A 16,793-nucleotide genomic window follows, 5' to 3' on the forward strand; every position below is an offset into this window, starting at 1 on the left:
TCACTTCTGAGTCCTCCCCCTCTTCACTCACCCTTTAAACTGCCCAATCACCTCTGCACAATGGAGCTCAGCTCTTTCCCCTGTCAATTTCTGAATAAAATTATTTTACTGTTTTAGTCAATGTTTTGCTGTGTTTAAGAATTGCTATTCCGATTTTTCTATGTACCATTTCTTTGTATTTTTAAAAGCATTACTCAGAAACACTGTATTTTCCAATTTTTAACACCAATTATAAATGACATTTTAATTATCCTTCTAAAATCTATTTTGTTGATTCTGGTCATGGTTGAGGCCAAGTTTGGGTCAAAACCACACCCACAAGGGCTGTATGCGCTGGGGGGAAGAAAAAACAGACTTTTCAAGACGTGAAACAGAGATTTTCACTGCGAGTCCTGCAGACCTAGTGCGCTTTATGGTGACCAACGCAAGAAAAATTACTTTGGGCTGGTCAACCACGGGTTAAGCTTGGAAACCACGTTGGGCACCAGCTGTTATAGGGCATCCCCGATATCGAACGGGTTGCCTGGCTGTGGGTCCTCACCCGCGCGCTTACAAGGTACTTATTAATACTCCGCTACAGGCATACACAAAAGGTTAATAAAAGGTTTATTTACAAGGGGAAAGGAAATAAGGAAAATGTTCAACACGGGGAGAAAATAGGAAAATAAAGTCTTTAATGCGTCCTACCCGATCCGCCGACCTGGAAACCCAAAAGCACTCTCCAAGCTGGCCAGACGCTGCGAGCTGGCAGAGAGTCAAAATGGGGGGACCCCTCCAAAGCCCACGTGTCTGGCTTTATACCAACCTGGCTGCTTTATACCAACCCTCAGGTCCCAGCCACCTTCCCTTTGGTGGTGATGGGATTTGGAGTTCCCAGTGTCTTTGGCTTTGGCCTGGGGTGGGGGTGGAGTCCACAAAGCCTGTATGGAATTAGCTTTAGGACATACTTTTACCCCTAATAATTCAACATCATGTTTTTCATATTAGCCATACTGTTACATGTAGCTCTACTACAGTGTTGGTTTCAGGGCTTGCAAAAGTGTTTCTCTAGTTCCATCCTTCTGAGCCTGTGCCCGCTGTCCAGGAACAATCAAGGGGGGACAAGGAGCCAGTATTTTGGTGGTAACATGGGCAGAATTAGGATGTGGAGGACAAGGTGTTATATGGCACAAAGGAATCTTGGACACCAGGGCTAACGAGAAGCAGGTTTGTTGACTCAGTGTATCCGCATCCAAAGGCGGACCCTGTTTGTAGGAAGTCAGGGGTTTATATGCACTCAGTTTCCACAAGGCTTTGGGTGGGTTTGCATTAGCAGCTACACATCGTCAGATATGATGTGGCTACATTCCTAGACATGACTTATATAGTTGCATACCAAGGAGTAAAGGGTCAGTAGTCAGGGGACACACCCCAGGTCCATTCTGCCTCATGGCGGTACATGGTCTAACAAGAAGCAAGATTCATACCAGGAACTAAATGGCATACCAGGAACTGAGCAAAAGGTTGTTACTAAGACCCCCAGCTGCTTATCTCAGGTCACCATGCTTCAAAGTTGTCCATCCATGTCAAGGGAAGGGGAGGTGGTATGGGAAGAGAAGAAATGCAACAGCTCTCCCCACCTGGATCTCTAAACTTGGACTTGACTTTCCAGATTGTTAGAAATACATATTTATTAAGTCGGGAACCTAGAAAATATTTCCTAAAGTATTATGAAAAGTTAACAGAACTGGAGTAATATTAAAATATGGCCAGAGAAAGCCACTCCGGAAAAAGCTTCTTTACTGTCCTCCTTAAACTGAATTTGACCCTTGGACTGGGCCAGATCCTAGAAGTAACAATGGGAATATCCTGTTTGAAAGGTGTGATAAAGTGAACTTTCACCTACTTTTACTCTGTGACTTGACCATTTTTACTTTGCCTCCTTCATCCATTACCTCATCCTTTTTATCTCCATTAGAACAGCATCCCACGCTCTCCACCCCCCCCACTCCCCCCACTGCACCCCAGCCCCTCCTCGGACACGTCTTGGGTTTCTGGCTAAATCCATGTACCAGAACTGCAATTCCCTATTCCCGAATAAACTCATTTCGGTTTGCTGCTAACCTTGCAGTTCTCTTGCTGAGGGCTAGCACGGTTCCAGTCAGTATCCAAACATAAAGCATTTGGCCGCCACTTGTCCTTTCGACCGCGCCTTCAGCAGGGTGGGCGAGCCCTTTCCTGAACGCCCACTCTTTCCTCTAACCCCATTGTTACAGCCGGAATGTCTGCAATGTGGCTATCCGCCTACCTCCGCTTTCCCTGTGGACTTTCCACCTCCCCATCGCTTCCCACTAGCCAGGGCTCTCTATTCTGACAGCTCAGTGGACGCCCAGACGGCACGAAGACGCCCGGGCGACGCCTGGAAGCGACGCTCCGACCCAGGCACTTCCCGCGGGACGCGCTCACGTGCAAGCCCCGCCCACGCCCCGGCGGGCCCCGGGGCATCCTGGGACTTGGAGTCCTGGCCCGGCCGCACCTCCAGCAAGTCTCCTCCTCCAAGCCGCCTTCAACCCTCGGGCGTCGTGACGTCGCGTACCTCCCGGGCCTGGCCTCCTCCCTCTTTCTTCCCTGGAGAAGCTCAGCCCGGACTTCGGAAGGCCTTTTACGACACTGGGTCTCGGAGTTGTCTCGGCGCCGGGTCCACTTTTCGGCAAAGTGACGTGGACGTCAACAGCAATGGCGGAAGGAGAAGAGGTCCTGCCGCTGCCAACGACGAGCGGCGACGGCTGGTGAGTGAGAGCCCGGGGCTGATTCTCACGGCCCCTGTATTTTTCCTCCTCCTCAGCACCTCGCTGCCTCCTGAGGCCGGGGCAGGCGCCGGCGTGGAATGAGAAGATGGTTCTGGGTAAAGTCTAGCGCCCTGCCCCGCCCCCTCTGTCGGCCAAGTCCCCTCAGCCAGTCCGGGCCCCTCGCCAGCCCCTTTCTGCCTTGGGGGCTAAGTCCAGACCCAGAGGGAGAGGGGTGTCGTCCAGATGCTGGGCCTTACTTCGGTCTGTCCCCTTCGTTCACCGGTATCCAAAAGGGGCTGGAGAGGTGGCCTCGCGGCTGGGTTTGGCCAGAGTCCCTGCCGCGAGAGTTGCAGTAGGCTGGTTTGGAAGGAACTTTCTGGGATGCAATTCAAAAGGCACTAGAGTACATTTGGAAGAAAAGACCACTTGAAATTAGCTCCGCGACCTTTGCCTGTGAGTTCAGAGGTTGAGCAGTACACCCAAAGAGGATCCCTCCCACGTAGTTGAGATATTTTTATTCTCGTTCTTATTTTTCGTTTCGCGTTCCAGCAGTTCCCATTTTTCTTCGCTTTCAAGCTAGTCATTTTCCTTCCTATCACCCCCGAAACTCTGTTTTCATAGCTTTGAATACGATGTGGGCCATTGCTCTTGCTGTTCCCAAACCTTTGTATGCTTACCTAATTTATACTTGGGGTTGTGGGGAGGACCTTCAGTAACTCTTACATTCAGGTTGTTCGACCAGTGTGGTTAATCTTTGGGGAAGGTTCCTGCTTTTGAATCTATTGATTTTCCTATTACACTTTCAGGGGCAACATCTATTGATTTTCCTATTACACTTTCAGGGGTGGGGGGCGGGAACCTTTAGAGGCTTGTCGAATCATTATTGTTCGTCTTAGTGTCTTGCCCACGTGTATTAGATAGACAGTTTTAGATTTGCTGGATTATATTGTATGCATACAGTTCACTGGCAGTCGGTTTGCTTAAAAGTAATACAGGTCGATGAGGACTTTCATCTCTGAGGGGAAAAAATGGAAATCTTTGAAAGGAATAGCAGATATAGTCACTTATATTTAGTAATTTAATAATGTATACTCAGAAATCAAACTCTCCACAGACTTCAAACTTAATCTTTAAGCCTGTACTCTTTAAGATGTAGGAGGAAAACTTAAGATGCCCTAGATGTAGTTTCTTTGCTCAGTTTGTTTATGTTGGAGTTGGGGAACTGTGACAGGTACACAAAGCAAACAGCAAGGTGAAACTGATTCATTTCTTTAGGAATGTTAATAAAATTGTTATGAAAGTTCAGAGGGTGTAGAAACCACTTCCTCTTGGTGTTACTGGGGAAAGCTTCATGGAAGCAAAGGTATTTGAGTCAGGCCTTGAAGAATAAGTAGGATTTAGACCATCACTGTTCATAGAAGTGTAATGTGAGTCCCATTTGTAATTTAAAGTTTTCTAGTAACCACATTAAAAACTAAAAAGAAACAGGCAAATGCTGGGAACCAGCCTCCGGCAAAATGTCGTGTCAGGGGTTTCTGAAAGGATGAGACGGCCTGGGAGACACTTTAAGGGGCTGAGGGGAACGGGATGAGGCAGTGAGGAGACACTGACACTGGATGAGGTGCAAGTATCTTCTGCCGAGAGACTCAGCAGGTCTTTATTTATTCATTTTTAGTAAGCAGGAAAAGAAAATACATTATCATGTGTAAAGCAGAAACAATTAGTGTTATTCCCATGGACTACTGGCTCCTACGGGTCCCAGCTAGACGGTAGCCTTCAAGGTTAATAGATAAAAAACCAAACCTAACACCAAAACTTAATATTTCAGCTAGACAATTACCTAAGACAGTTGATAGCCGCCACTACATCCCTATCAGCTAAAGCCTAAACATCAGAAGACTCTTCTATTCATATGGCCTTCAGCCGGAGACCAGCTGCTTCTCAGCTATCAGAACTTTTTCTACCTAGAAACTTCTTAACACAGTTAACTTCATTTAAAAACTTTCCTAAGAAACTTCTAAATAAAAAGGGACTTCTAAAAAAGCAAAAGAAGGACTTACTATAATAGTTGTGCTGGATTGCTTGTCAGATATGTACAATAAATTGTCTCCCATTGTCAAGTGGGCCAAATTGTTTAATGACTAATTTTCTAACCAGATAATTTTCCATGCCTTTTATTTGCAGTATACTGATACATACAATTTATTGCCTAATGTACTTTCTGATAAATTTTTCTCCTTTTATGACCAAAAACAAAAAATGAAGAGATATTAAATCTTCAGCCCCACGGTGTGAGGCACAAGGAATCTTCAGCCCCACAGTGTGAGGCTCTTTAACTTCGGCCCCATGGTCTGAGGCCCTTTGACTTAGCTGCTTGCCGGTGTCTTATCTGGCTGGGGCAGCAAGGCCCCCTGCAGCAGGCAAAATTAACTTTATACCTAAAATATTATTTGTGGCTCGTGGCTAACATTGGGTAGTGTAGAGTCAGATTAAGAAATGGGAAAGGACTCTCTGAATGGAGTAACATCATAAATAATGACACAACAAGAAAATTAATAATTCGGCCTCCCTGGTGGCGCAGGGGTTAAAGTCTCAACACTATCAAGCAATCACCAGCCCTGTGGCATGAGTTCTGCTTGAGTTCCCTCCCCTGAGTTTAATCCCTGGCCTGGGAGCTAACCTACAAGGTGCAACAGACCTGACCTGTCTTGCCTGCAACTCCCCTCAGCAGTGTATTTCAGTAGATCCACCTGTTCTGCTCCCCACACTATCTGTGAATCCTCTCACCTCTTGCACCTCTGGCCTATGCCCCAATTCTTGTATGCATAAATAAATAAAAATATATCTTTTTTTTTTTAAAGGAAACTAATTTGTTTGGAGAATAATAATAAGCATTTCATGAAATTTGCTATTTTGGAAGAGTGAATTGTTGGATCACAAACTGTAATCTGATCAAAGGCCGGGAGGGGCAGAACAAGATATTGAAAAGAAAAAAATATAGTCATTGGCAAAAAAAAAAAAAAAAAAAATCCAGAAGGGGAAGTGTTTCTAGAATTAAATTGTCTTTGAGGAGGTCTTAGATTAGAAGGATTGTGAGCATGTGTCTGGTTCACGGGGACAAGAAACACAGCTAGGAGGGTTGCTACATATACTTTCATTTAGAAGGTGACCTCTTCTATGGTTGCTGTGTTATTGGTATGACTTTCCATTTTTGCTCTTTGTATTTTCATGAACGGTAGAACCCTGAGGTGTTTTGTGATTTCTACTCCCCATCTATTCTCTTCTAATCTTTTCCCCTTTTGTCTACTTACTCCACTCATTGGTTCCCTAGAAATAGAGTCAGGAATAACATAGCTTGATTAAAGCCTCTCCTCTTAGAATGCTTAGTAAATGAGTTGTTATATAATTGGGGAGGGATTTGTTTACTCTTTTTTCAGAAAGTGCTATCACATTTTTAAGTTTTTCAGAAGGAAATTTTTCTGAAATGTATTACATATCTCATTGCCTAACCTAAAATTCATTTACAAATGTAAGTGTGTAAGAATAAAACTAGGTCCTTGTCCTCAAGGAATTTGTGATCTAGTTAGAGGAGGCATACTTTGGAAACATCAGTTGCTATTACACTTCTGTAATACAGTGAAACTTTTAGGGCCTATGTGGCAGACTGGGAAGATTTGTTACTATATTAAGTGACCTCATATAGCCATCACTTGTTGAGATTGTTTTTTTAAGTTTTCCCCTTTTTCTTTCTTGGTTGTCAGCAGTATCTCCTAGTTTGCTCCTAATCTGTGAAACTAGCTAGCAAAACTTTATTAAAGTTGTGTTTTCATCTGCAAAAAGGTTCAGGATGGAACCTGAAAATCTTACAAGTACGAGATGTCACCTTTATTGACTGGTTTTCGCTTATGTTCTAATTAGAGCCTCTCAAGATTTAAATGTGCACTGGGATTGCCTGTGCATCTTAAAATGCAGATTCTGATTCAGTAGATATGCTTGGGACCTGAGATTCTGAATTTGTGACTTACTAGCTCATAGGTGATTCTGCTGGTTTCTTAGTAAGGTTCTAGATAATATAAAATGAGTTGATCAGAGGAATTTATCTTTCTATAGTATATATTAAATGTTGTATCACCTAATCTTTATTCTGTAATCCATCATTTATCTGACTCCAGTGTTTTTGTGGGTTCTGTAATTGTCTGCTAGTATAATGACTCTATGAAACATTTTTCTGAGGCTGAATTTAGCAAAGCATTCATCTTTCATTTAGCAAACAATTAAATTCTGGTTATATTCAAGCCACTATGTAGTGCTTTAGAAAAATATGAAACAGATTTAAGGCCAAAATTGATGATCATTCTGCTGTGCTTGGGCACTTTAATTTTTCCATTATTTTAATCCTAGGAATAGTATATGAAGATATCATATGACGGTACCTGAATACTAGTGTTTTGGGAAATTACATATTCTAGCAGAGTAGAATAGGACTGTAAAGCTTGAGAAGGACTGTTGTTTGATGTGACTTGCAGGGGCAGGAATGGGCCACAGTGCAAGTTCTCTGATCCAGCAGACCAAGGTAAAGGAGGAGTCCTGGAGCCCTCAGTGGCTTTTCAGGCTTTTATTGGGATTTACCAGGTACATGGCAGGCAGGGGTGCTGGGGGGCCAGGAGACTGGCAGTCCTCCCAGCCCCCAGCAAATCCTCACTCTATCTGGGCTCTGTTGTTCTCTCTGCTTCTCTTCTTCTCTAGGCTTCTGCTGGTGTCCCTGTGATGCTGCCCTTAAAAAGCGCAGTCTCAGCCCAGGTGAATCCCATCTACCTATGCCCACACCCTACTCCAGGTGCCCGCCATCAGGCATGCATTCGGGACCACAGGGTTCCATCATCTATCCTAATGGTGGGAGGGCAGAAAAGCCCGATATTTTTACCTTACCCTGTAGACTTATTTAGATAATGAGAATTACACGTGGAAAACAAATCAGACTCTTATGTTAGGCTCCTTAGATACATTTGCTTCTTGTGGAAAGGCAAGAGCAGTAAGTTAGCATTCAGATAAAAGAAAACTTAGTTCCTGACATTTAATGTGTATTTGTTTTTAAGAGTCTGTCTAACCTTTTGACCCAACCTGAGCAAATGATGACTAAATGAATTATTTCAAATTCCCTTTTTCTTGATGGTTAAAGGAGTTTCTTATTGTTAAGCTGACATAGCATCTCATAGATGAGTAGGAATGCATTAGTATATGCGCTTCTTATTTTAAAAGTTTTTACATAAAACTTACTGCTATGGTGTTATTTAATAATTTCAGCAAGAAGGTGTAAGACGATACTATATACTTGCCCACAACTTATATATATAATACCTCATTTGGCACTTAGAGCAAGTCAGTGAAAAGGGAAGTTACGGAATATTATTACCTTTTTAGAAATGAGAGGGAAGACTTACAGTGGTCAAATAAAAGATCCAATTAGTGGAAAATCTGGTACTTAAACTCATGTTTCTTTAAACCCTGTGTTCTTTCTAAAGTTGATTGCGTACACATTATGTATTTCATATATACTTTAACAGACACCTAGAAAGAACCAAATTAAAAATACACTAATCCTATTTTAGTTACCCAATATAAGTGGCATCATAATAGTATTTGCCCTTTGTGATTCATTTATTTCACTTGGCATTTGTCTTCAGGATTCTTGTTGTAGCATGTATTATAAGGCTGACTAATATTCCATTGTATGTACCACATTTTGTTTATCTTTTCATCTATCCATGGGAATTTGGGTTGCTTCCACTTTTTGGCTATTTTGAATAATGCTGCTATGAACATGGATGTACAAATATCTGTTTGAGTCTCTGCCTTCAGTTCTTTTGGTTATATAACCATAAGGGGACCTGCTAGATTATATAGTAATTATGTTTAACTTTTTAAGGAACTGCCAGTCTTTCCATAGTGGCTGAGCTATTTTACATTCCTACCAGCAATGCGTAGGGCTTCTAATTTCTCCATATCTTTGCCCTTTTTTGACTAGCCATTCTAATCGTATGAGGTATAGTATTTCATTGTAGTTCACATACAAGTTTTTGTGTGAATGTATATACCTAGGAGTAGAATCGCTGGTTCATATGATAATTTTATATTTAACATTTTGAAAATCTGTCAAACTGAATTCTAAGATGGCTGTGCCATTTTACATTCCTACCAGCAATATCTGAGGGTTTCAGTTTCTCCACATCATTGCCAACACTTGTTTTTTTTTTTTATTTTTTTTTATTTTTTATAGTTTTTTTTAATAGAGGCATGTTTTATTTATTTATTTGTTTGTTTTGTTTATACATACACTGGGTACAGTCAGAAGAGCGGGAGGGTGAGAGAATTCACCAGAGCCAGAGCGGGCAGCAGAGCAGGCAGAAGGACCGAAGTACACTGCTGAGGGGAGCAGCGGGCGGCAGGAGAGGTCTGCGCGCCATGTGGGACCCTCCTCCGGTGGCCTGGGTGCAGCCAGGGATCGAACCGGCGCCGCAGAGGCTGCGGGCAGCTTCACAACCCAGCGCTCAACCGCTGCGCCACCGGGGAGGCCCGCCAACACTTGTTATTCGGTCTTTTTGATGTTAGCTATCCTTGTGTGGAGTGGTATCTCATTTGTGGTTTGGGTTTGAATTTCCCTAAATGGTTAATGATTTTGAAATTCTTTTCGTGTATTTACTTACCATTTATGTGTCTATTTTGGAGAAAGAATAGTTATATATCTTAGAAAGTTCAAATTAAGGTGAAGGTTTTGGTATTAGAAAGGAAGTAGTGAGCATGAGGAGAATAGTCCTTATGGAGTGGTGGGGTCAACGAGGGAGGAGAAATGATGGAGAGGTATGGTAAGAGAGAGGGGGTTAAGTGAAAGATGAGGGAGATTTGGCAGCATTTATTGTTGAGAATTCTTCCCCCAAACTGTGTTGTGTAGGGAACAACCAAAAGTTGGTAACTAGATGGAATGGAAAGTTTGAAGTTTTTGTGGTGGTTGTTGATGTTATTTCCAGTGGCAAAGTTGAGCATAATTGGTTCAGAGGAAAAAGCTGAGGAGAAACAGAAGTGGAAGGTGAGAGAGAGGGGATAGTTCGGGGCATGTTACTCCAGAGGAGTTGAGAAGACCTAGGTGAAGTTATCAGTCTTAAATACGTGTTCTGATTTTGAATGTTCTGCTTTTGTTTATTTAAAAGTGAAAAGAAACGTGGTTTACGGGCCTACCCTGGTGGCCCAGCGCTCAAGGGCTGTGCTGCGAAGCTGCCTGCAGCCTCTACAGCACTGGTTTGATCCCTGGCCACCGGCAAGGGTCCCACATGGCGCAACAGACCTCTCCTGCCGACTGCTGCTCCCCTCAGCAGTGTATTTCGTCAGTCTGCCTGTTCTGTTCCCCGCTCTGCCTCTGGTGAATTCTCTCACCCTCCCGTGCTTCTGACTGTACCCAGTGCTTGTATAAATAAATAAAAAAAAAAATCTTAAAAAAAAAAAAAAGTAAAAAGAAACTTGGTTTACAGGAAGCAAAATTCTGTTTGAGTTAACTACCTGTCTCTTAAGAGAACTTGATTCTTTTATGAATTATTTAACTGCACTATTTTCAGCTCTTCTACTACTTTTACAAGCACTATTGTAATTTTGAAGGTCTGATAGTCAACCTTTGAATATCTTGTTCAGAAGATAACATTATTTCTAATTATTTAGTTTGTGAGAAGTGCCTTTTACTACTTACGGTGGAGCATTTTCTGATCTACAAAGGAAATCTTAATCATAGTTGTACTCCTGGAGACTAAGTTTATGGTTCTCTGGGGACAGGGCAGCATCAAAGAATACAACAGCAGCTGTATCAACAGAGATTTACTTGTGCCTTATGATTTGAAAAGTACTTTGAGGACTGGACTTTTTGCCATCAGAGACTAACTTTGTTGTCTGAAATACTAAGGAATTTTGCAAAGTTACTTTAAGAAGAAACCAGGATTTTGCACTGAAATTGGAAAAAAAAAATTTTGTTGTTGTTCGTTTGGTGAAATGCTTCCATTTGAGTAAATGGCTTTTCAGTTTATTTATATTTTTAAGTCATTTAAAAGTGTGGTATTTATTGATCAAAGAGTCTGTACAATTTTCTCTTTCATGGATACAAGCAATCTAAATTTTAACGGGCTGCTCTGTACATCTTGGCCAAAAAAGAATAAATCAACCTCAATTTTTATCAACTATAGATCTGAGCTGTTTCTCAAAAGTAGAATTAAAAAAAAAAAAACCTCACATGTAAAATGTTTGAATCAGGGCCTCCCTGGTGGTGCAAGTGGTTAAGCATCGCACTATGAAGCAGTTCGCAGCCTCTGCAGCACAAGTTCTATCCCCAGCCAGGGAGCAACCCACATGGTGAAGCATACCTCTCCTGTCTTGCCCACAGCTCCCCTCAGCAGTGTATTTCAGTCAGTCTGCCTGTTCTATTCCCCACTCTGTCTCTGGTGGGTCCTCTCACTCCCCCCCCCATATCTCTGGCCTATACCCCAGCTTTGTATGCATAAATAAATAAATCTTTAAATAAAATAAAATGTTTGAAACAGTGCCTGGCACAAAGTTAGTAACTGCATAAAGTGTTAGTCTTTACAGCTACCTTCAATGCTGCTATTATTATGACTTGTTAGTGCTGTCAGTCTGCTTGCCCTGTCTTCTTTTTTTAAATTTCTTTAATTTACGAAAACAGCTAAGCCTCTTTAGAACTACATACATAAGAATAGTAAATTAGCTCTGTGAAGCCTGAGATACCCTTCCAAGAAAACAAAATGCTGTACATGCCTTGGCAATATAGTTTGACTACTAAGAACCTTTTTTTCTTAGACACAGCATTTTATAGGACATGCTTGTAAGTTATTCTTGCATAAGAAAAGGAAAAAAAAGAACTAAAATTTATCTTAATAAATAGGACTTGTTTTTTAGGGAAAAAGACCTTGAAGAAGCTCTGGAAGCAGGAGGTTGTGATCTTGAAACTTTGAGAAATATAATTCAAGGAAGACCACTACCTGTTGATCTGAGGGCCAAAGTTTGGAAGGTAATGAGACATTAAAATAAATAAAATGTAATCACTTAAGGTTGGTGTTTAATAACATTTTCAGCTGTTTCAGTTGCAGAAAAATTATAAGATGAGAAATCTGAAATGTTTAAAAGCATAACAATTTTACTAAATATGTGTTTCTGTGGTGTTTGGTATGTTTGACAATTTAGGTTTTAACAGACCATGTTTTCTTTGGAGCCACTAGAAGTAATTTTTTTGAACTCTGTTTAGTGAAATAGGGAATAAACCAGTGAGCAAAATAGGATATATAAATGCAGATATGGAATGACGTTAGTTATGTTTGAAAAATGGGGCAGGGAATGTAGGTCTCTGGGTGTTTGAATTACAGATTTTCCTTTGCTTTACTTCCTTTAAGTTACTCTCCAGTGCATGTGTGTGGTCACTTTTTAATTTTAAATTAAAGGTCTTATGATTACAGAAGAAATATTTATCTTTGTGAAAACATATATAAGCAAAGGATAAGATAAAAAAATTAACTGTTACCTGTCAATTATAGGTAAAACACACAATAATGCCTTGACTTTTTCCCATCTGCATGTATACAAACATATATATGTAATAAAAATGGGATTATAACTGTACATAGCATTCTATATGTTTTATTATAGAAATTTAAAAGACATACAAAAGTAGAGAGACTTGACAATGAGCCCCCATGTACCCATCACTTAACATTAACTGTTATCAACATTTAGCCCATATTGTTTAGTATTCTCATCTCTTCCTCTCTACCCACCCACTGGGTTATTTTAAAGCAAATCCTTGGTAGCATACTAAAAAAATTCAGCATGTTCGTCTGAAAGGTAAAAGCTTTTAAAATAGCCTTAATACCATTAAACTTAAAAGAATAATAATTCCTTTATGTGTTCTTACATTGCTGAAAAGGCAGGGACCCTCTCTGTCTCATTTATAAGGGCACTAATCCCTTTTATGAGGGTTCCACTCTCATGACTAATCACCTCCCAAAGCCTTCACCTCCAAACACTATCACAGTGAGGGTTAACTTTCAATATAATGAATTTGGGGGGGGGGGTGGAGAGGAAACAGTTCAGTCTATACTATTGATGATATTTGCTTGAAATAAATTTACACATATAATTATTTCAATTTTTTCTGTGAGTCATTCTGTTTAGTGGATTAACATGAAGTAAAATTTAATGTAGGAAGATTTAAAATAATTGTGTTACTTCATTGTAATATTACTAAAGAAAGGTTCAGCTCAGGTGGAGTGTAAATCTGTTACTTTGTGATTTTTGAAGTCTACATTATTATTCCTATATTTAGGACTTTCCACTATTACAGCACATTTTTCTAGAATGAGATATGAAACTAGTTGCTTTTTAAATTTTTCTTCCAGATTGCACTAAATGTTGCAGGAAAAGGCGATAGTTTGGCATCATGGGATGGTATTTTAGATTTGCCAGAACAGAACATTATTCACAAAGATTGTCTAGAATTTATTGGTAAGTTTAATAATTGTTTTCAAACAGTGAACATTTTTGAGTAGAGGAATAACTGTTTAGTAGAATTATCTTGTTTTGATGTGCGATAAAGTGAATTTATAAGTATTGGTAAATAGTTTTTGAACTTTTTAAATTCTTAGAAAATGATTTCTAGTATTTTAAGAAAGAAAGCCCAACTTTCAATGTTTCTTTTGCATTAGATGTTAAATTCTTCAAATACATTTACAGTTTTGTTGCAGTTTGTAAATTGTATTTGTATAATTAAACAGCTATATGACAGTAAACAGTCCTCAAATTAAAGAAATCTTTGTTCTAAAAGTTTATCTATAAATCATAGGTCATTTACTGCTATAGAAACGCTATTGTAAGTCATGGATGAATAGGCTTCCAATAATTCCACAAGGGCTTTTTCAAGATTAAATGAATGTAGTTTATGTTTTTCTTTCTGAATTCATCTATAGTTCAGTGTTGTCTTTTCTCTTTCCATCACATTTTAGTTAAGTGATTGATTAAATAAGCTTTTATATACTAACGACAGTAGAAATATTATTACTGATATGGACAAAGAGAAAGGAATTTGGTGGTAGAGAATGAATCCCTTCCCCCCCCCCTTGCCAATGCTCTAAGTGGCAACAGCCTATCTTGAAGTGCATGACAATCTGTTGTTTAGAAAATGCTTTTTTGTTTTTCCAAAATATGGGTTATGCTTCCTCTTTACTTCAGATTGTCCATTCTTATACTTACATCTATCTTATTATTCACAGAGATTGTCTAGAGTTTATTGGTCAGGTATTGCTACGTTAATAAATACTGAATTGTTAGTAAATACTGAGTAAGTATAAGGAAAACTGTGCTTTCATGTAGTGTTACTTTGCACTTGTCATTCTGTAAACATATTAACTGTGTACTGTATGTTTGTGAACAAATGTTATGTCCAATAATTTAGCTTCTACCAGGCCCATGTTAACTTTATTTTGACATTTATTTTCTAGACCAGCTTTCAGTGCCAGAAGAGAAGGTAGCAGAATTATGTTTGGATATTGAATCTGTAATTACCTTTTATTGTAAATCACGTAATATTAAATATAGCACGTCCCTTAGCTGGATACATCTACTCAAACCATTGGTGCATCTTCAACTGCCACGCAGCGATTTATACAACTGCTTTTATGCTATCATGAATAAGTACATTCCCAGGTAAGATGTAATTTAGTTATGATAATTTTAAAAATGAATACAAATCTAGTCTGCTTTGAACTAAAATTGTTTTACTTTGGTGATAAAGTAAAAGGTTCAACATTTCCAGGGTTTTCTAAGTCATAATTATTACTTGCATTTATTTTTGTGGTTACAAATATTTTAAAAGGATTCTTTTTAGGAATATATGCTTCTTGAGTCTGTATATGTAGCATAACTCATTGGTGGCATCCATATTTTAATTAAAAAAAAGATTTATTTATTTATTTATATAAGCACTGGGTATAGTCAGAAGCACGGGAGGGTGAGAGAATTCACCAGAGCCAGAGCGGGGAGCAGAGCAGGCAGAGGGACCAAAGTACACTGCTGAGGGGAGCAGCGGGCGGCAGGAGAGGTCTGGGCACCATGTGGGACCCTCACCCAGTGGTGGGGGAACGAACCGGCGCTGCAGAGGCTGCTGGCAGCTTCGCAACCCAGCGATCAACCGCTGCGCCACTGGGGAGGCCCCATATTTTAATTTTTTACCTAAGGAGTAAAGGTAACATTACAGTGTCTAAGTGAGAGGTAAAGTTTTTGAATTGCTACCTTAAGTGAAGTGCTGGGGTAACAACTTGGATGTAATCCTAGAAATACAGGCAAGTATCCTACATCAAACAAGTGATTAGAAGTATACTGAGTATTTGGAAATTAAATATGGACTACTATGGGAATGTATAATTGGGTCAAACCTAACTTGCCCTAAATAGATACTTAAGTTGAGACCATACCGGGGGTGGGGGTGGGGGGGGAGTGTGGTTGTGGAGGTGGGAAGGGTTGGAGGGGAGTGGCAATGTCAACACTTCTGAGACCAGAAAGAAGCTAGTCCTATTTGCATGCCTAACTAAACTCTTTGAGGAGGGCACTGGGCATCAGTGCTTGTTTAGAATTTCCCATTTGATTCCAGTGTGCAGTCAAGATAGAGAAACGCTATTCTGGAACTTGATTTAGTTGAATGAATACCGTCTTTACTATTTCCTGTGTGATAACACACTCTACTAGATGTAAGTGCTTTGTGCATTTTCTTATTTAAACAGTAACCACTATAAGGTAAGTATTTCTGGTTTACAGCTGCAGAAACTGAGGCAAATAAAGAGGTAGATTAAATGAGTTATCCAGGTTTACATTTCTGGTGTGTGACTGAGTCAGGGTTTGATCTAAGTTCGAAACGGATGCATGTGCTTTACTAATATTATTCCCCACTCTGGTTGCTTGGTAGAATGAACCTAAAAACTTTTTCTGTTGTTAATAATTTTACCAAGAGATCATTCACATATCATAAAATTCACCCTTTTAGCATGTACAATTTAGTGGTTTATAGTACAGTGACAGAGTTGTGAGACTCCAACTACAGTAAATTTTAGAACATGTTTGTTACCCCCAAAAGAAACCATGTACACATTAATAGACAACCCTCCATTGTACCCCAACACTCAGCCCTACGTGGACATTAATCTACTTTTTGTCTCCATGGAATTACATATTCTGGGCATTTTCATATAAACTGAGTCTCATAATGTGGTACTTTGTGACTGTTTTTTTTTTTACTTAGCATAATGTTTTAAAGGTTCATCTATATTGTAGCACATATCATTATTTCATTTTTTTTTTCCTGAGTAACATTTCATTGTGCTTACTTATGTACCACATTTTGTTTTCTCATTTAAGTTGATGGACATTTGGATTTTTACTTTGTGGCTTTTATGAATAATGCTGCTATGAACATTTGTGTAGTGTGTTTGTGTGGATATGTAATTTCATTCCTCTTGGATCTGTATCTAGGAGTGAAATTGCTAAATTCTATGATAACTGTTAATTACCAGATTTTTCTACAACAACTTTACCATTTTACAAGCAGTAAATGAAAATCCCAGTTAGTCCACATCTTCATCAGTGTTTTTTTTAATAGCTAGACTAATGAGAGTGAAGTAGTATTTTGTTATAATTTTCATTTGGATTTCCCTGACAGCTAATGATGTTGAACATTTTTCATGTTCTTAATGACAATTTGTATATCTTTGGAGAAATGTCAGTTCAGCCAAAGAACTTTTAATACATATTTGTCTTTGAAGTTTTAAATATAAATAGAGATCAGGTAGATCCTAGGCATAGATACTTTTTAAAAAATTCCTAGGTGATTCTAATGTATGCCAGAATGGAGAACCCTTGCTACCTTGATTCCTTAGCCCTTCAAGTAAGAAAAATAGACCCAGCGATGCTAAGACAGGGCTTACGCTATGGTAG

At 39.7% G+C, this 16,793-nt stretch overlaps 1 protein-coding gene across 2 annotated transcripts in view; it reads left to right on the top strand.

Annotated features, from left to right (window-relative positions):
- Positions 1–2,676: 2,676 nt before the first annotated feature.
- The window catches only part of TBC1D23 (TBC1 domain family member 23), a gene marked incomplete at both ends in the record, with an annotated part of 47,199 nt that continues 33,082 nt past the window's right edge, over positions 2,677–16,793 (top strand). Inside the window, 4 exons of one of the 2 annotated variants that reach the window (XM_084231903.1) lie at positions 2,677–2,768; positions 11,718–11,829; positions 13,211–13,316; positions 14,309–14,513. In XM_084231903.1, coding sequence (XP_084088029.1) covers positions 2,716–2,768; positions 11,718–11,829; positions 13,211–13,316; positions 14,309–14,513 — 476 coding nt within the window. The remainder of the gene's footprint in view (positions 2,769–11,717; positions 11,830–13,210; positions 13,317–14,308; positions 14,514–16,793) is intronic. The other variant, XM_084231902.1, reaches the window with a different exon arrangement.

The sequence above is a fragment of the Talpa europaea genome (assembly GCF_964194135.1).
Source record: "Talpa europaea genome assembly, chromosome: 4".
In the NCBI taxonomy this organism is placed as follows: Eukaryota; Metazoa; Chordata; class Mammalia; order Eulipotyphla; family Talpidae; genus Talpa; species Talpa europaea.